The 20,463-nt window shown below is 41.7% G+C and overlaps 1 protein-coding gene across 1 annotated transcript; it reads left to right on the forward strand.

Moving 5' to 3' along the window:
- Positions 1-618: 618 nt before the first annotated feature.
- Positions 619-11,319, forward strand: LOC125308481 (TRPM8 channel-associated factor homolog). Its single transcript, XM_048265022.1, has 7 exons — positions 619-1,226; positions 2,176-3,152; positions 3,274-3,368; positions 3,508-3,721; positions 9,867-10,106; positions 10,305-10,636; positions 10,744-11,319. Exons 1-7 carry the CDS (start codon positions 619-621, stop codon positions 10,984-10,986), a joined length of 2,709 nt encoding a protein of 902 aa, XP_048120979.1. The 3' UTR covers positions 10,987-11,319.
- Positions 11,320-20,463: the final 9,144 nt, after the last annotated feature.

A 20,463-nucleotide genomic window follows, 5' to 3' on the forward strand; every position in this document is an offset into this window, starting at 1 on the left:
AGACAAGATAGAATTGTTGCATGATTTTATGAAAGTACGATGTATTGACATCAAATGCAAGTCAAATTTGTAGTTTCTTATGTCTCATTCGTTCCATTGAACTACTGATCATCCGCTACCCAATCTGGCAAACTAGTGTGGTTATAGCCGATAGAGGGCCACAAAGTGAATGCAGAAGTGCCGTTCACCCTGTTATACGAGTTGATGAACCACTGAAACGATTTTGTAAACATTATTTTAAGGTACAAAAAACTCTTTGGTGTTGCTTTAAGATGAATAGACAGACAGACAGATTTTTCTTCATAAATAACTCTTCAATAGGATGCAAATTCTATCGATGAGAACTCAAAGCTGGAAGATTGGGACAGAACACATAAATAGATAATTAAATGCTAATTTTCAATGTCAAAGGACATATTGCATGCATACCATAGTAGACTAGATGTATGTGTCTGTTTATCCACAATCACAAAATGCAAAGAAATTATTTCCAGTGTTTGTATGTTCTCTTAGATATGCTGAATCCCCAACCAAAGCAAAAAGGATTGGCATTTCAGACCAAGAGATATAACAGCTGAAAGTTCTCTTCAAAATACCACCATACAGAATCAACCCAGAATGGCCCAGGAAGAAGCCTACTCCACACTGATGTGTGGTATAGAGGAGCTCAACTTCAAAGAGCAGTCAGTACCCAGTGAGCTGCTGCTAAATGGTCATCATGCGTTTCCTCTGGCTGTGAACACCCAGGATCAGGTCATCATAGCTGCCTCATGCTATGGCCTTGGCCGCATAGTGGTGATGGGGCATGAGGCGTACCTTCAAGACTTCCCAGGCCTAGTTAACAATGCCCTGGGTTGGCTTCAACCCTCATCTGGGAGGGCTAAAGTAGGAGTCCATTCCAGCTGCCAGAGCATTATGGGAAACCTCTCCAATTCAATTCAAGCTGAGGTCTGCCAATTCAGAGTTGATCTGGGAGTCTACGTTACAGATGCTTATAATGTGGGCCCATTTAGTAAGGAGCTTATGAGTTTCCTCAAGGAAGGAGGAGGGGTCCTCATTGCTGGACAGGCCTGGCACTGGTCTCACACACACCCTGAAGAAGATGTGCAACTCAACTTCCCAGGAAACTGGGTGTGCAGTGTGGCTGGTATTTACTTTACAGGGCAGTATGGGAAGCATGACTGTGTGCCAATTTCATCAAACATTCCTTTTAAATGGTCATCATTGTAAGTAACATTATATATTTTTGAGACATTATTAATTCAAGGCTTGGCAATTGCGTATGCTTAAAATCTGATTTAAGGCTATATTAGCTGATCCGTTGTCCATTGCATAGCATTTTATCATTTGTAATCAATAAGGACAACATTTTGAATGCTTTAATGTGACACATATCAGCTACAAACATCTGACTAATTTATAATATTTTTACTCTTCAACAAAGTGCACTTGAGGGAGCCTATTCTACTCTGCTGCGTGGAATAGAGGAGCTCAACTTCAAAGAGCAGTCAGTACCCAGTGAGCTGCTGCTGAATGGTCATCATGCGTTTCCTCTGGCTGTGAACGCCCAGGATCAGGTCATCATAGCTGCCTCATGCTATGGCCTTGGCCGCATAGTGGTGATGGGGCATGAGGCGTACCTTCAAGACTTCCCAGACCTAGTTAACAATGCCCTGGGTTGGCTTCAACCCTCATCTGGGAGGGCTAAAGTAGGAGTTCATTCCAGCTGCCAGAGCATTGTGGGAAATCTCTCCTCTTATATTCAAGCCGAGGTCTGCCAATTCAGAAGTGATCTGGGAGTCTATATTGCAGATGCCTATAGTGTGGGCACATTTGCTCAGGAGCTGGTGCGCTTCCTGAAGGAGGGAGGAGGGGTCCTTATTGCTGGACAGGCCTGGCAGTGGCGTGAATATCCAGGTGAAAATGTTCTCATAAACTTTGCTGGAAACAAGGTGTGCAGTGTGGCTGGCATTTACATCACTGAGCACAAAGGGTCACATGGACAGATGACTGTCCCATCGAATATTTCACTCAGATGGTCCACAAATTCGTAAGTATCTTAAAGGAGAAGTTTGGTATTCTTTAACCCAGTGTCTATTCTTGGGTGTCTATAACCCACCAGATTTTGATTCACAATTGTAATGATCTTGTTATTGTATTTTCATCTCATATCAGGGTGAAAGAATATTTAAAAGTGGACCTTGAGGTGCTGCTGGATGGAGTCTCTGAATTCGATACTCGAGGTGATATGCTGCCATCAGAGGTCCTCGTCCATGGCCCACTAGCATTCCCCATTGGTACCACACTTGATGGCAAGGCCTACCTTGCTGGAGCTCACTATGGGCAGGGCCGAGTCATCATAGCCACCCACGGAAGCTATCTAAATCATGAACCTTTTTCCCGCTTCTTAATGAATGCTTTGCTCTGGCTGGACAAGGGACGCAATGGTCTTGTTGGGGTCTCGCGCAGCCGTAGAGGAGCTGCAGATCGTCTAAGCAAGTCAGGTCTGAAGTGTCAGGTGACCGACTTTAAGGATGACCTCAGTGTCTATGTTTGCACCCCGGACAAGGATGACATCAGCAAAGAAATCCAGAGGTTTGTTGCTGAGGGAGGCGGACTCTTGATAGGGGGACACGCCTGGCACTGGGCTGTCTGTAACAACAGAACTGATGCACTGACAAAATATCCAGGCAACCGCATTCTCAATGAAATGGGTCTCTCTCTCCTGCCCAACATCCTAGAAAAAGGAATATACAAAGCTCAGTCTGGAAAGGAATTAGTGGAGGTGTACCAGTTCCATCAGTTTCTGCCCGTTTTTGTTGATTACATGACCCAGAGCCAAACCCTCAGTGAAGATCAGAAGGGCTGTCTTGAGAAGATGAGAAGGGAGTGTACGGCTTATCTTTCCATGTCTGCTCATCACTGTGCCTCCTACTTGTCAGTGCTCAAGATTCTAACAGATATGGTTAAGAAAGTCCCACAAGTGTCTAAAAGCCACCCGGTGAGTAGCACTGAAGATCGCCTGCTCCTTGAAGTTGCCTGTGAGGTGTATAAAGTGTGTCCAGATGCACTTCTGCCCTACTTCATCAAGGATGTCCCAGATTTACCAACTGTCAGTAACACAAAGCTGTGCATCAGCGCTAGCACAAGAGGTCAGTTCCATGATCACACCTTAAACGCAAAAATGAAGTTTATATGGCCAAGTAGTGATAATGTCTGCCTTGTACACCTTTGTATTTATACTTGCTTTTGTATATGGTGACCGCATTGCAGATGGTGAAGAATGGATCAGCACTGGTCTATACCTATCCCCTGGTATGAGGACAAATATCAAGACTTCCGCAGAAATAGTGGGTAAAGGTTGGAAGGTAAGCTGAAAATGGCTAATAATATTCTTACAATCCCTGACCGACCTGAAAAATAGTAATGTGTTCTGGAAAATTACTTCACGAATCAACAGAAGCTAGCTAATTAGTATAGTATAACTAGTTCTATGACATCCCTCAGGTGCAGATTGGCTGCCAGTCTGATGACCTTCGGCACTTAAAAAAGTTGAGACGAGCACCAGTGGTGTGTGTGCGCTTCCCTGTGGGCAGTAACACAGTGCAGGTGTGGACCCTCTGGGGTGGACTTATCTACTTGGTTGCCCCACCAAAATGTGACGTGGAAGAAGTGGAGATAGTGGTGCAAAAGGCTGTTCGAGCACCATATTATAAATCTGGTAAGAAACAAATGAAAGGAATGGCTTTGCCAGCACTGACAGGGCCCCCCCAGAGAGCCCCCCAATATATTATTGGGAGGCCCAGAATTATTGTCTGTCATAGGGCCCAACTTTTCTAGCAGCGCCCCTGCTTCCAACACAGGGCCATCAATCTGAGACCTGTGGGACTGGCTAAGCGTGATAACAATGGAATTAAGCATTTATTTAAAATGCAGTGACACCATTGTTTTGTTGTTCATGAAACAGATGGCACGTACCAAAAGTGTATGGGTGTGGTTTTTTGACAGACAAACGTGTTCACATTAGAGTTAAATAAGGTCACTTTAAGCCGTGGCCTACTGGTTAGCGCTTCGGACTTGTAACCGAACCCCTCACTGCTCCCTGAGCGCCGCTGTTGTTGCAGGCAGCTCACTGCGCCGGGATTAGTGTGTGCTTCACCTCACTGTGTGCTGAGTGTGTTGCACTAATTCACGGATTGGGATAAATGCAGAGACCAAATTTCCCTTACGGGATCAAAAGAGAACATATACTTATACTTATATACTTGTAATTACAAATGAAAAACCCCTTGGGCCAAAAACATTTTCCCATTAGGTGAAATTAGGTTCATTAGGTGTTCTCTATGTGATAGAAAATATAACAATATTACAAGCTAATTAAACAGTAAACGTCATGGCTGGGTATATCCAGAGCCATATAAAGGTAGAGTTGTGACAATAGGTGTTCAAAATTCGTTAAGGTCACGTGGTTCATGTAAACTTCAAAAAGTTCTCGGAAGTGATTGACAATGGATTAGAATGCATTAAATAAGCTACTGTTCAATGAGAGACAGAGCCACAATTTTGGGTAATTGACAGACAATAAATGCATTGATATACAATATTTATAACACAGTGTAATTATTGTGTAAACTGTGTAGTTATCCTACCATTACAACAATATTAAATTAAATTCCAGACCGTAGCCTGCTAAATATCGGAAGGTGACATTTATTTCTCCCTTTTATGTGTCACTTAATATTAATTTCTGTACAAAACCAAGACGGGAAATTCTTTAGAAAAAGCAATAGCACCCACCCCATAAGTCTAGCCTAAGCCTATAAATTATCGTTATAAAAATATGACCTGAAAGCGCATGGAGATTTTAATTTTGCAACGAGAAACTGTAACACAGCTAGTCTAAGTCTAACATTAACTTGTTTGAGTTTTCTCCCCAACGTTTTCTCTGGTAGTTCTTCACTGATCTGAGATAATGAGCGAGCTAGCGTCTCGGGAGAATAAAAAAAAAGTTTAAAAGTTTCTAACATCTCTCCAGTGTAATGGTGGGCATGTTAAGTTAACCGTAGCATTACATACACAGTAACCCCATGGTAATGCGATGCAAGTGATCATAATAACATATAAAACGTGATATAGTTCTTGATAAATAACCAGGCTATGAACTCATAAACAACAGCATTTTGTCACCGTTTGTCATTCACCGTGCTGTGAATACAGCATTAAGATGCTAGGCTAAAGAGCTTGAGATTCAGAGAACCTGCATGGTTGTGCTCATCCTGTCAGAAAATAGCAATTTGATTAGTGATCATGCATATCAGCGCAAGCTTGGTTTGAAACTGGTTTCTAGGGATGGGGTTTACACGATCCTTCACTGGGCTAGTGTCTGCTGTGTTAATATGACCGTGCTGATGCTAACAGCTGCAGCTCCCTCAAATCTATATAGGTTCTCATGCATATTAGACTAGCTTTTGCCAATGAAAATGAATGCAACATTAAAAAAAAACAGTAGGCTACTGCTCCTAACTGAAGAAACGTTTACGTTACTGTAAGGAAATTCATCATTGTATAACCATTGTGTAAGCAGAAATGTTGTGCTGAGTTTTAAGAACAGAGAGTTCATTAGCAGGCTCTCCTCTTGGTACCAGAGTTTGTGGGCAAAGCCATACTACGTGTTGTGGTTCTTGTATATATGTTGGGGTTAAATTCCCTGACAGTTACCAACAATGTTAACAACAAACTCAGCTTCACTGCTGCAAACAAAGTTGGCTATATGCTTCGCCATATAACAAACCAGCTAGCCTTGTGATAACAAAATCTTTACCTTTTGTTTAGTCCACTGAAAGCCATCCACATATCAAACAATTAAATACACAGTTATGGAGGAATTGTTTTGGGGAAGCAGTTGCACTATATCCCACTTTTGCTGCCTTTAAGCCACTTAAATCCATAGCCTAGATGAGCATGGCCTACAACTTGACGTGATAGTGAAGCTAAATGCCCAAGAAACGTCACGTCATAAAAGTTGTAGGCCTACTAAACGCAAAAACTTAATGACAGCTTGTTCGTGGTGGTGTAGTGCTGCCTAATTGAAATGGGTTTGGCAAGGGGTCTCTTATATTCGGCTATTATGTGTGGCACATTTATTGGGCTTTTAGCCTCTTTTAGTATATAGTACAGTGGTCCCTTTTTCTTCCGAGGGCCAGCTCACTATGCCTGGCTCTAAGAGAGGGCCAGAGACTCGGAGTATATCAGTAACCATAAATAGATTATTACATGAGCACTGTTAAGACCCGCCATAGAGAATGGGGGAAATTACGGAGGTTATAGTTTGATGATGTCATACTCCCGTGCGGACCGGATCCTATATACCACGGACATGTTTTGGGGGGCCATGTATCTGTATCCGCGGGCTGTAGTAAAGTATATATACTTTTTTGATCCTGTGAGGGAAATTTGGTCTCTGCATTTAACCCAATCGGTGAATTAGTGAAACACAAACAGTCACAGTGAACACACACAGTGAGGTGAAGCACACACTAATCCCGGCGCAGTGAGCTGCCTGTTACAACGGCGGCGCTCGGGGAGCAGTGAGGGGTTAAGTGCCTTGCTCAAGGGCACTTCAGCCGTGGCCCATTGGCTGGGGCTCGAACCGGCAACCCTCCGGTTACAAGTCCAGAGTGCTAACCAGTGGGCCACGGCTGCCCTTTTAAATGTATTTGATGAGGAACTGATAAAGACTGAGCAACAGAAAAGTCATAGTCGATACATAAATAGTTTATTATTATAATTAGGCTATTAGCCTACTATTACTTTACTACTATTACTTTTATTATTATTATTATTATTCGGATGAGGCAAAGGAATGTAAATCTGAGTCTGAAATGTTGGCTAACAGTCTAGCCTACTGCTGTAACTGCACTGCTGCTATTATTAATTGTCGGGGGTTCAATGTTCCATATGTGTTGTGCATGCATTACTTGAAAAGAACTAGCTCCAGTTATGTATGAACAGTGAAGGTAAGGAACTCTTAAACATGTGAAAAACGTGAACTTGAAGAAGTGAAAATTGAACAATATGAACTATGAATATTGAACAACTTGAAGCTACATCTATCAAGTGTGAACATGTTTAACAAAATATGGGAACAAAACATGAGAACTAAACGTGCATTACAAATATAATCAGTGGGAGCCCTGTGCTTGTTTCCCTGCAACAAGAAGGTTCCATCTGGGGGTGATCTTTGGAGGATTGGAAGTAACGCTCAAACTCATTTGAAAGCACAACAAGGTGATCGCGCACCAGCTGCGAGAGAAAGGGCCCTGCCTCAGTCTCTCCCAAAACCCCCACTACTGTTTGGAACATATCAAATACACCCCAGTCCACTCGTCGTCCCCACAAAACAAGCTTGGCTTTAAATGCAGCGACTTTATCTGCCAGTTTAAAGACAGTCCTCATTCTCCCCTGGAGTGACAGGTTGAGGTCATTAAGCAACCCGAATATGTCACACAGGTAAGCGAGTTTTGACACCCAGTCCTCATCACTAAAATGTGCAGCTAACGGTGACTTTTTTTCTGTAAGAAATCTCTGCAGCGGCTCTCGCAACTCAAACACTCTGTCCAGTGACCTGCTAAAGATGCTTGTTTTTTGTTGCTCATTCTAGCAGTTTAGCTAACTTCGTGTGACACTACCGTTCGCTATTCAATCAATTTGCAATGACCACGGCTGAAGAGTATAATATGACTATTCATTAGGCCTACATGATTAGCTCATATGAAACTTGTGCGGCCTTTGGTGCGGATTATGCATGATGCAGCGTATGCGGGAAATTACTGTATTAATATAAATGCCAGTACAATTATCCTTGTACTTAAATCAATGTGATTATGTCCTAGTTACGTGCGCTTTAGTGTCGCACACTGACATTCGTCAATGGGGATCGCCGACCCTCATTAGATGTGGATATTTGGAGGCAAGGATAGCCTTCAAGAAACAAGGTTATCGCAGTTGCTGTGAGACATTCGGCCCTTCTCCAGTCTCTCTCAAAATCAAAACACACCCAATTCACGCTTGGATTTTTCGATTATGTTTCTAAATGTTGGGACTGATGGAAACTGAACTCTGGGGGTTATTTGAACGTTCGTTGTGAAGTGGTTTACTGTAAAAGGAGCGTCGGATATCCTGTCTGTCTTTGCACAATTATAGGGCCATGATAATGCATGCGCTAGCCTAGAGTCGAGAGAAAGAAGACTAAATAAATATGCAGACATGTTATGTGCAATTCAACAACTGCACGCATGACATGTAAAAAATATAGGCCTAGCCTACATTATCGTGTAGTAGGCTAAATTGAGTTTATCCAACCTGCAGGCAAGCCAAAATGCGTATATCATTGTCCTCTAAAATGCAATAGCCTAAGCAACTTGAATATCGCACACCCAGTTTGAACACCCTGATGGACACTGAACTCTGGGGGTTATTTGAACGTTCACTGAAATGGTTTAGGCTACTGGAGCGTAAGAATTACGCCCGTTTTTGCGCAATTGGTCATTGATTGACGGCCATTAATTAATTAATATAGGTGGCCTGCACGCACAGAGTTTGTTTAATGCATGGAGTTTCCGACCGTTCTCCCCTGAGAGCTTGGAGAATAAAATGAGGAAAGCTACCTGTGTTTTACATAATGTGTAACATTTAGTCACATGGCCAGTTCAAAATCACCTAAGGTTTTGACTGAAATGTGTGCCGATATCAATTATTGGGAAAAACATTGTTTGGAGTGGATGGCGGGTGGATTGTTGATGTCTGCAAGTGCAGATAACATGACTACAGCTCATCCATGCATCTAGGATGTTGGAATTTGATAGGATACAGGAACTGCAGAGATACATTGAAAATGAGGATTGGTAATGTCGGAATAGCGGTAGGCCTACTAAAAAAAATCGGAGTAGGGGCATGTCTAAATAGAGGCATGTCGTAATAACGGTATGTCGTAATAGAGGGTCGTCGTAATAACGGGATGTCGTAATAAAGAGTGAACCCCGGGAAGAAGAGACAGAGGGTACAGAGATGCATAAAAGCATTTCAAGGCCATGAAAAAATTCTGAATATGAATGTGAACTTTAATCCTTTTGATGAACTAAGATGAGTAGGCTATTTAGGGAGTAAAGGGACACCAGACAAGCCTGATGCTTTTTCTCTACAAAACTCCCCCTCACTCGGTCTGAAGCTCTTTTCCTTTTCTTTGCATCTTCTGTCAAGGGTTTTTTGCTGCTTCTTCGCCGGCTCTGCCATTATACACACGTTTGCAACAAACGCTAGCGTTTCGTTAGCCTGCCTATGTGCTGTAAACTGATCCTGCTTCGGTTGGCGGGTACGATACACTGAACTTGCAAGCGGGATATTCTTCCTACAGGCAGTAGGGGCGGGTGAGAGTCTTCATTCGCCCTGTAATGAGTCATTTAACCATATACCGACTTACGAAGATGAGTAATTAACACAAAAACGTTGCCTGGTGTCCCTTTAATCAATCGCTTGAGATAGGTAAGATAGGCAGACCTGATCTAAGCAAAACATTTGAATAGAAAAATGTGGCCTATGTGAACAGTGGCTTATGTGATGCAGTCATAATGGTAAAGTTATAGGAGAAATACGAGGAGTTTTCACATAGATCTGCGTTTCTTGAGGTCACCGAGTACTGTCGAAAGTTTGCCTGAAAACCCGCTAAGTTGATTTTATTTTGGTCTTATTATGTGGAGCCAAACTAGAACTAAAACTCTGACTTTTTTGTACTACATTTCACAGAATTTTTAACAGGTTGCCTTGATCTTCATATAACAGGCAGTAATAATCATGTCTCTCATTCTCAGGGGAGACCAGTGTACATGAATGGGTCAATAGTATTCGGCATGAACCTGCACCATGGGCTGAGCTGGAGTTTGAGAACCTAGTTATCACTCTGAACTCTGAGTTTATTAGAGACTTGGAGCAACCAGATGTTCTAGCTGAACAATATGATGCCATCATGAGAGGTGTAGCTGACCTGGCAGCCAAATCTGCCAAGTTTCCACGCAAGGAACGGTTTGTGGGAGATGTGCAGATCTCAAAAGGTTAGTATGATGTTTTATACATGCTTTATGAATGCATATAAACACAACATGCAAAAAATGATGTAGCACACTTCACTTTTAGTTTAACAGTTTATTGGTATAAGAATGGATTGTTGACCAATAGGCATTTATCAACATGTTTCATGTACTTTTTATATTATTATATTCAGAGTTTGATTTTATGTTGTTTAACAAAAGGATTTTTGCACTCTGGCTACCCAATCATGATGAACACCAACACATCCCGGGAGATACTACAGATAACCACCAAAACAAATGCTTGGGGAATACTGCATGAGCTGGGCCACAACCAGCAGACAAAAGTCTGGGAGTTTGAGCCACACACAACTGAGGCCACCTGCAACCTGTGGTCTGTGTATATATCTGAGACGGTGCTTGACCTGCACCGGGCAAAAGCCCATAGGTGCTTGAGACCTGCTAAAAGATTGAACAGGACCCAGAAGTACATTGAGGGAGGCCGAGACCTTAAACACTGGAGTGAATGGGTGGCCCTTGAGACCTACTTACAGGTATCACGTCTTTGTTTTGTGAAACAGTAAAAAGTCACTAGATATCATGAAAATGAAACTCTAAAGAAGCCTTCATCCTTACCCTTTCCCTTCATCTTCATCATCAGCTCCAAGAGCAGTTTGGCTGGGATGCCTTTAAGAAGGTCTTTGCTACCTATCATACCATGGAGGGAGTGCCTCGGGACAACAACGGCAAGATGAACACATATGCCGAGACCTTCTCCAAAGTGGTGAACAGGAACCTGCTGTCTTTCTTCAAGGCCTGGGGCTGGCCAATAGAGTCCGCCACTGAGCAGAAGCTCTCAGGTCTGCCTGACTGGAGTGATCATCCAATGGCCCAGTATCCCTGAGATAGGGTAGACTTGAAAGGTCTTTAAAATTAGTTTAGGCTTGTGGATTGACAGTGTATTAATGTATTGATTTGAGGTAAGAAAAAAATTCTAAAGGCTTCTTAATACATCTTAACAACAACATATAGCTTCTTTAAAATGTGATTCTGTTCTCTGTTCTCTTTTTAAATAATGTGATGTGTTCTGTATCCTTGTAATGTAACAAAACAACAAACGTTGTCTCTCTGTGTACTTGTTAATTTTTTAAAATCTTAGTACATCTTCACCCCAACCTCCCATTCCCACATGGTATGACACCTGCTGCTGTCAGAGGTTTTTAATAAATTTGAATTGTTGGAGCTTCTTGTGCTCAGAAGTAAAATAAATGAACCTAGTTACTCTCTTAAATTGTTGACCATATTTTTATATTTGTGTGTATGAAGATAGGTTTGCATGGAATTGCCCTAAACAAACACGTCACGTCTGTAACACCAACTAAATGCCATGGTATTTGTGTGATGCGAATGATTATGTTAAGTTTTTCATGTAAGTTCTACAACCAAGAAGAGTGAATGCTCAAATTTCAACTAATCATTATTCACATCATACAATACCATGGCATTGCCTTGGTGTTAAGGGCGTGACAGTTTTGTGTGGAATTGCCCTTCATATTAAACATAAACAAGGGTTTGGTTTCAGCAGAGACTCCTGATAACTTGCTTACCTCCTCTGTGTCTGCCACTAATGCAACTAGCCTATGCTGTCAGATAAATTCCCTTCAAGTCGCAGCGTCTCAGGATGTCTAAACTGGCTGTCCTGGAGGTGTACACTTAATGAAGACACGTTTAAATGAATATGACTTCACAAAAAAAAAAAATAGAAATGAGTTTGGTAAGGTATTGGTATGGACAATTATGGCATCCCAAAATACTTGCATAGACATGTCCCTCTGGTCCATGTATACGCAAATCTAGACCCTTGCACATAAACCACTTAGATTTATTACACTAAAGCCCCAGTCTGCTAAATACCAGTCACTTCTTGACTGCTCCCCCCCTCCCCAGAGTTATCCATGCGCTGATGCCTTGAAACAACATTTTTATCCTTCTACAGGCGTATTCAGTGGTGTAGTGGTGATTTTTAAAGTGGGGGGACGCTATTTAAATGACATCATTGCAAAACACTGTCACACTCGCTCCTCCACATACATCAGTGCGTAAGGCCAAGGCCAAATTGTTACCAGCTTTCGTGAATATGAAACAGAATAAAAAAAATAACAATTAAATGACATGGATTAACTACAAAATGTAGCCTAATGTCTTCACCCAAACTACACTTCCACCAAAATCTATGAATATGGTAGCTTTTCATTTTGTTGTATCATACAATAAACAGACAAACTATAATGTAGAGTAGCCTATGTAATCTTGCGCAGTCTAATCTCCTTGACATGCCGCTCCATGGCTTCATTCATTACCACACGTAAACCATGGCAATAACAATAGCACAAGGATTCACACGCATTCAACACGCTGTGTGGGCAGTGCAGCTCAATTTGAGGGGGCGTCATATGAATGCCATTGCGAATGATTAAAATGTAGAGGTGTCAATAAAACAAAACAAAAAAATAACAGAAAGAACATTGGGCATGCAAGTGTCCGTCATCTGAAAAGTTTTTGTTTGGATGAAAGTAGCTGCACCGGTAAGTTTTTCCTAAAGTTGTTCAGGTTCACCGTTGGGTCATTACTTATGGTTAAATAGCCTTATCACTTATATTGGAGCTCCCTCGATAAAAATCACTCATATTACTCACACATGCCTATCGTGTCATTTTGAACACTGGATTAGCCTACCTGCTTTCTGCAAAACACAAACGAAGGAATTGCAACAGTGGGCCATGGCCCAGTTCCCCGAAAGCATCTTAAGCGTAAGAGCGTCGTAAAGTCCCTCTTACGAACGTCTTAAGATTTGCCGACTTTTTCCCAAAACCATCGTAGCTTAAGAGCATCGTGAAAACACTTGTAGATCTACGAGTGCTCCAGAGTACTTCTCACTGAGGTCACCAACAGGACATACAGAGGAATTACAACTTAGAATACATAATCCAATTTACGTTCCCGTTCTTTATTGTGTTTACCTGTGATGAATCAGATTTTAGCGTGCAAAATAGCCTACATTTAATGGTCATAATAATGTGATGAAAAACGGACAAAAATCCAATCAAGTTATTCAACGAGATGTTGCCAGAATAGTTTGACATTATCTTTGCTAAGTGAAGGCTATATTTTATTAGGCTATTCTCCCTTCACTTTTTCTCTTAACATTTCCTTCTTCTCCCTCACTTCTTTTTTATCTCTTTTTTGTCTCCTTGTCCTTCCCTGTTTTCTCCAGCTCTCTCAAAATTCTGTTCTGTTTGCTGGCTTTTTCTTCCATCTCTCTCCATTTTATTTATTCTTCCTCCACAGTAAATATGATTTTACTAAGAAAATAGACATCCCTTCCTATCCACCTCCTTCTCTGATTACTCAGTCGCTCCTCTTCCATCTCTCTCCTTTTCCTTTCCTCTTCTTCAGCTTTTGCCTTCATCTTATTTCTTATTTTTTCCTGCACTCTTGCTTTTTGTTCCACCTCTCTCTTCTTTCTCTCCTCCTCTTTCACCTTTGCCTGTTCCATCTCTCTTCTTTCTTTCTTCCTCACTCACCTTTGCCTTATCCTCCTCTCTCTTTCTCTTGTCAGTTATTAGTGCTTTTATCCTTTGTTCCTCTAATAAGATCTCCTCTTTAAGCTTTGCTATTTCTTTCTCCTTCTCCTCCTCATCCATCCAAGAATCGTCCGAGTAAGCGAACGTGTCGGTGTCGCTCTCTATGTCTTTGGACTCAAAATACTGCTCGGCCATCTCTTCAGCCACTTCTTCCCTCTCTCTCATTTTCCTCAGTTCCTCCTCTTCCATATTCAGTGTTCGCCTTCATCTCCCTCATTTTTGTTTTTCTTCCTCCTTTGCTTTTTTTTCCATTTCTCTGTGCATTCGCTCCTGCTCTATCGCTTTCTCTACCATCTCCTTCATTCCTCTTTCTTTCTCCTTTGCTTTATTCATCATCTCTCTCAGCTTTCTCTTCCGTTCTATTGCTTCTTCTACCATCTCCTTCAATCGTCTTTCTCAGTGGCGGTTCTAGGATTTTTCTGAGACAGGGGCCACATCATACACTGAGGGGCCAAGAACCGGTCAACATCCATGCACAGAAAATCCCTTGTTCAGTAAGTCAGCACTCAATATATCCACGTTAAGGGAAGTAACTTGACCATCGTTCTATGAGTGAGAGGGCTGTTATCGCGGCTGTTGTGGACGTTGATTTCTACCCCTTTCCCCTGCAGTTCCGGAGACCGCTGAATCGAGCGGAGGAAGACGGCGAAAGAGAGGCCTACAACGCACTCTATGTATTGCACTAAAGGGAAGTACTCATATCGTAGCCTACCACTATTTGTGCGAGTGGCCTAAACTTTGTGTCAGTGTGATTGCTGATCACTGTTCCCCCCCCTTCCACAGCTCTGCTCGTGTCTACGAAGAGGCGTGTGGGTCGTGAAAGCGAGTGCGTGCCATAAGGAGAGGACTACTGGGAGTGTCGGGTCTGGACTGTTCACCGCGGCGACCATTGAGTAGGCTAGCTAGCTTCGAGCGCTAGCAGCTACTACGTGGAGGAGTAAATCGCTGGGTCGTGAGTGGTGCATGGACTGTTCCTCTATAGCCCTTATTAGCCTTTTCCTTGTCCGAGCTAATATTACCAGTTGTTTAGCCTTATTATTATGTCCGGCTGCCCATGGTGCTAGATAGGCCTGCTATGTGATCCTGAATGTGGTGATTGTCTTATTGCTGTTAAGTGCTCTATGTCTCTGTGGGCCTATTGCCCGTTTTGTCTCACTGTAGCTGAAATTTGCTGTGTTGCCGTGGTGTTCAGTGCTCTTATGATTCACCGTGATACTGTTGGCTTGTATGGCCCTTTACGTTTGCCGTGAGGATTGATAATTGTGTGCTGCATTACATGATAATTGTGTGCTGTGTTATATGCCGTCACACCGTCAGGCATACCCACATTGTGTAGAGCATTATAGCCTGCGATCTCCCTCCTCTAGAGGGCGCCAGAATATGGTATTTACATATACTAGGCTATTGATTTGTTTTGTAGTTTCAGTGCTTCCATACTGGTCCTATACCGTAAACAGGCTGTAAACTTACATGGGCTATTGATTTGTTCTGTGACCCTTCAGTTCTTTCATACTGGTCCTATACTGTAAACAGGCTGTAAACTTACATGGGCTATTGATTTGTTCTGTGGCCCTTCAGTTCTTTCATACTGGTCTTTTACTACAATTGGGTTGTGAACTTCACATAGGCTATTGATTTAATCTGTGGCCCTTCAGCTCTTTCACACTGGTCCTATACTTTTAATTGCTTACAACTGGTAATGTATTTTTGTGTCGTGAACTGTTTGTGTCGTATCTGAACCGCTCCATTTTTAAGATAATTTAATAAAACTGTTTTTATAAAAAATCCTTCAGCGTTGTGTGTGTGTGCCTCAAGGGTCAACAGTTATAACCTGCTTCCCGTTACATATACCCACTTAAAATAGGCAAGGAAAGGTATTAACATTTGGGGTTGATCACAGTATACCCACTACAGCTAACTAGACTACACCACAGCAGTAAGGTGCATATATTTCACCAGTCTCACCTTGTTCAAATACTTTTGCTAAAAAACTAAAAAGCCAATATAAATCTTTTTCCCATTTATTTATAATGTGCATTGAAAACACAATATATAAAACTAAAATATAATAGACACTTCAGCGGAAATGCATTGATAAGAGAAACCACCTTCACTGCCAGTTTGCATACATTTAAACAAACAAACAAACAAACACACACACACACACACACACACACACACACACACACAGCATGTGAGCAACAACTACATCATATTTACACTATAATTTTTTTCAACAATTATTTTTACAATGGTCTGATTTGGAATGGTCTTTGAATCACCGTCTTGCTTCCAGTTACAAAAGTCTGATTCTGATTTGAAGACAGACGATGGGGAATTTGGAAGCGAAAAAATCATGGAAGGGGTAGCAAAACACTAAATATGGAATACTCCAACCATTTGAAGTCTTTGTATTAGAAGTCATTTAGTGGCCTCTTCCTATTTCCAAGCTGTATCTTGCGGAATACCTTTGGTTGCACAGAACCAGCTGCTCTATAATGGGAAATGTCTGGAGAGAAAGAAAATGAAACAAGTTTGAGTAACTTAATTGTTATTAACTTTCATAACCCACTGTCAACCTACTTTTTTAACACCTACCTTTAATGTCATGATTACATTATATTAGTGGTGTGTAAGTCTAGGTGCCTTTCACTTTAAGAAGGAGAGTAACTTGTGTCCTTGTCTGTAGTAGGCTATTATTTGGAAATGAGATGTGCATGAGGATGTAAGTCAGGATGTTTGCTGTTTGATTAATTAAAATAAATATTGAAAAAACAAACAACTTGAAGAGAACCTGTCTTGGATCGCAGGAGTGTCATGCAATGTTAATTTCTGGTGAGCACTTGACAAGCAAACATGACGTGAGCTTACTGATGGCTAGAAGCAGGGGTGGGCCCAGCAGTTGAAAACATTCCGGGGCTTAGCCCATAGAATCTAAACAGTACTGTCAACATGGCGTTTCTAAAATAAATGACAAAATATGCTCACTGTAGTGGCAACAGGAAATAGCATTGTACCATTAGGAGCAGCTATGCTTGGTGACTCTGGTGGTTCTGAAGACTGTGGGTTAAAGTCACCAGCTCCAATCTGAGCCTACGCCATCCCAGTCTGTAGGTGAAACACAAATGTGTGTCACAAAATCCATACTTGTATTCAGCATGTCGTCTAGCAACTGTAAAACCAGTTAACAATAAAAAAAATCATATAAAGCTTGAGTGAATAGGGAAGAACATTTAACCAATTTATCTCAATGAAACTCTACTTTGAGACAGAATCCATGCGAAGTCCATGAATCAAATAAACTCAGAATAGTGGTTAATAACTTTGCAATGATAGCTCACATTAACTCTACAAAAACGTACTGTTAGCTAACATTACCCCTCAATTAGGCCTGCATTCTCATGAGATTTAGCGTTAATGTTAGCAGCTGCTAAACCTTTTCCTCAAGCGAAAAATCAAACGCACTGGCGCATGTAATGTTGGACCCCAAACAAACAGGATGTTCATTTCTCTGCAGTGCCATTTCATATAACGGCATTCAAAAATGTCATACATTAATGTTAACCTGACTCTCATTAATGTTACCTTACCATGCATAAAATCTATCAGCATGCCAACAATGAATTCAAACCTGAACTAACCTAACGTTAAGTTAATGTTAACAGTTTACTGACTAAGTTACGTTAGCAGCTTGCTGCTGCTTCATAATTTAATTGACAAACCTAACAGCAACAAAGATCGGTTCTTCACGCTAGCTGATACTTTCGTTAGCCAAATGTATCATTTCTTCACATTAGCCGAGAGTTCTCTGGTTAGCCAAATGTATTCTTTCTTTCGTGCACAGACCTAAGCAGTTCTTTGTGTGCTTTAGCTTTCAAGCTTCAAAAGGTGCATTACTGCCACCAGTTGTTTGGGAATGGAATTGCATCTCTGATCATCGTTCTCAACAAGTTTGACATTTATTGATGATTGCCGGTACAGGGGCCATTCAGGGGCCAATGAAATTTCAGGTGGGGCCAGGGCCCCTGTGGCCCCGCCCCTAAAACCGCCCCTGGTCTTTCTGCCTCCATCGCGTTTTTCTCGATCTCAAGATGAATTCTCTCCTGCTTCTCTACCATCTCCCTCGTCTGTCTTTCTTTCTCCTTCAGTTTTTCTCTCAACATTCTCTCCCATTCACTAATTTCTGCTTCCATCTCCTTCATCTGTTGTTCTTCCTCCTTCACTTTTTTCTCAGCCTCTCTCAAAATGATCTCCCGAACTCTCGCTTTCACATCCATGTCTCTCATTTTCCTTTTCCTGCTCCTTCGCTGTTTTCTCCAGCTCTCTCAAAATTCTGTTCTTCTCGCTGGCTTTTTCTTCCATCTCTCTCATCTTTATTTCTTCCTCCTTTTCTGCATTTTTTGGCATTTCTCTCATCATGCTCTGCTGCTCTTTCACTCTCTCTTCCAGCATTCTTATCCCTTCCTCCTCTTTCTGCACCTCCATCTCTTTCCTCTTTACCTTTTCTCTCAGTTTTGCCATTTCCTTTCCTGCTCTTTCACAATGTTAACCATCTCTCTTAGCATTTTCTCTTTCTCTCACTCTCTCTGCCATCTCCCTCATCCCTCTTTCTTCCTCCATTGCTTTTGCTCTCAACATTCTCTCCTGCTCTCCCGCTTTGTCATCCAACTCTTGTATCCATCTTTCTTCCTCCTTCCACATGTTTTCTCAACATTCTCTCACACTCTTTCACTTTTTCTTCCATCTCCCTTATCTGTCTTTCATCCTCCTTCGCCTTTTCTTTCAACATTCTCTCCTGCTCTCTCACCTTTTCTTCCATGTCTCTTATGTGTCTTTCTCCCTCCTTCGCTTCTTCCCTGAACATTCTCTCTTTCTCTCTCACTTTCTCCATACATTCTCTCCTGCTGTCTTGCTTTTTCTTCCATTTCCCTTATTGGCCTCTCCTCGTCCATTATTTTCTCTCTCAAGAGTTTCTCACTTTCCCCTCCATCTCTCTTAGATATCTCTCTTCCTCCACTGCTTTTTCCTTGATCTCATTCATCACTCTCTCCTGCTCTCTCAGTGTTGCCATGTTGTCATCTTTCTTTCTCAGATTTTCCACCTCCATCACCCTCTCTTCCAGTCCTGTCAGCTGGGCACCTTGTCTCTCTTTCTGCTGTTTATTCTTTGCTTCCTGATAGATACTGTAGATTAAACAAAAGCACTGTGTTAATGAGTGAACCCATGCATTAGAAATGAACCAAAGTGCTGAAAAAAAGTGCTCAAAGTCCTTGAAAAAAAAAACATTAAATCACTTAATCTTTGAGTTCATACAAACCCTCATACCAAAAGACCTTGTGTGTCAAGGCGTTCTTGAGATATAACACTCAAGGTGTTTTTGACCTTGACATTTGACCTCCAACATCAATTCACTTCATCTTTGAGTCCATACAAACACTCATACCAAATTTCAGGCATGTATGTCAAGGCATTCTTGAGATATCGCACTCAGAGTGTTCATTGACTTGACCTTTGACCTCCAACATCAACTCACTTCATCTTTGAGTCCATACAAACACTTGTACCAAATTTGAAGCATATGCGTCAAACCGTTCTGGAGATATAATGCTCAAAGCATGAGATATGGCTGTGACTTTTATTTTGACACACGGGAAACACTTAAACAGGATGTGTAGTTTTAGGGAGCACCAGATTGTATGCATTAGAAGCTGAGACGGTTGAATTCACAGGTGACACCTGTGCCAGTGTTCTAATTACTCTACTAGAACTACTCTGGGAGCTTAAAGGACCAGTATGTAGGAAATAATGGAAAACAAACTGTAACCATTCCAAAAATGATCACTATGTTGTCAGAGAGTAGGCTAAGGAAACACGATGAATTGAAGTAATGGCTTATTTGACAACATTACTCTAACCCGTAAAACCCTGTAAAACCCATGAAAAAAAATGAGTTACGGGGCGGAATCTCTTGGAATTTTTGTTTGTTTTGAACGATTAATTCTAGAATAGCGTATTAATAATGGGCTAGCGCGTCCTCGTATTTGGGTTGCCAAATTAGCAAAGGCCAACTGTCAACAGCTGTCAGTTGTAGTCATGAACGCCCTCTGAGAGGCAGGCAAATTTCCAAAATTAAAACAAGAAACAAATTAAGTGGACATCGGAGGAGCTTCCTGAGATGGTGGCGCCTTAAGTAAAACGAAGAATATCAAGTCTGATGCAGAGCTGGCCATATTTCTCCACAACAGGTAGCCTAGGCTAAACTTCATCTGCACCGCTAACTTCAGCTAAATATGTTACGTTGGCTAGAGAGGTATTTTTTGTTTTCACTGTTTCCGTAATATGTAGCTGGGTCATGGTTGGAGAAACGTTAAAGCAGCTGCAGGTCAACTAACGTTAGCTAAGTCTTCATTACATCTGACAACCCAGAAGAGGCTCGCGTCTGGTAGTCTTGAGAACGTTCACCAGTGTTGTGATTTTGGCCTACAGAACGTTCCAAATCGCACCTTTAACAAGCGTAGCTGCCTTTAGGCCATTATGAAATCACAGCCTTTGAAGTTTATGGGGGAAAAATTAGCTTTTTAACATTTTTAATCCCCTATTTCTCAAAAAGTATCAACTTTTTTAAAGAGTCGCATTCATTCTTGAAAAGGTAAAAAGAAAAGGTGAAGAAGCCAGGAGATTTCAAGATAGTGGATTCCATCCACTATAACAACCCCCCACACACACACACACACACA

This window comes from Alosa alosa, chromosome 15 (assembly GCF_017589495.1).
Source record: "Alosa alosa isolate M-15738 ecotype Scorff River chromosome 15, AALO_Geno_1.1, whole genome shotgun sequence".
In the NCBI taxonomy this organism is placed as follows: domain Eukaryota; kingdom Metazoa; phylum Chordata; class Actinopteri; order Clupeiformes; family Clupeidae; genus Alosa; species Alosa alosa.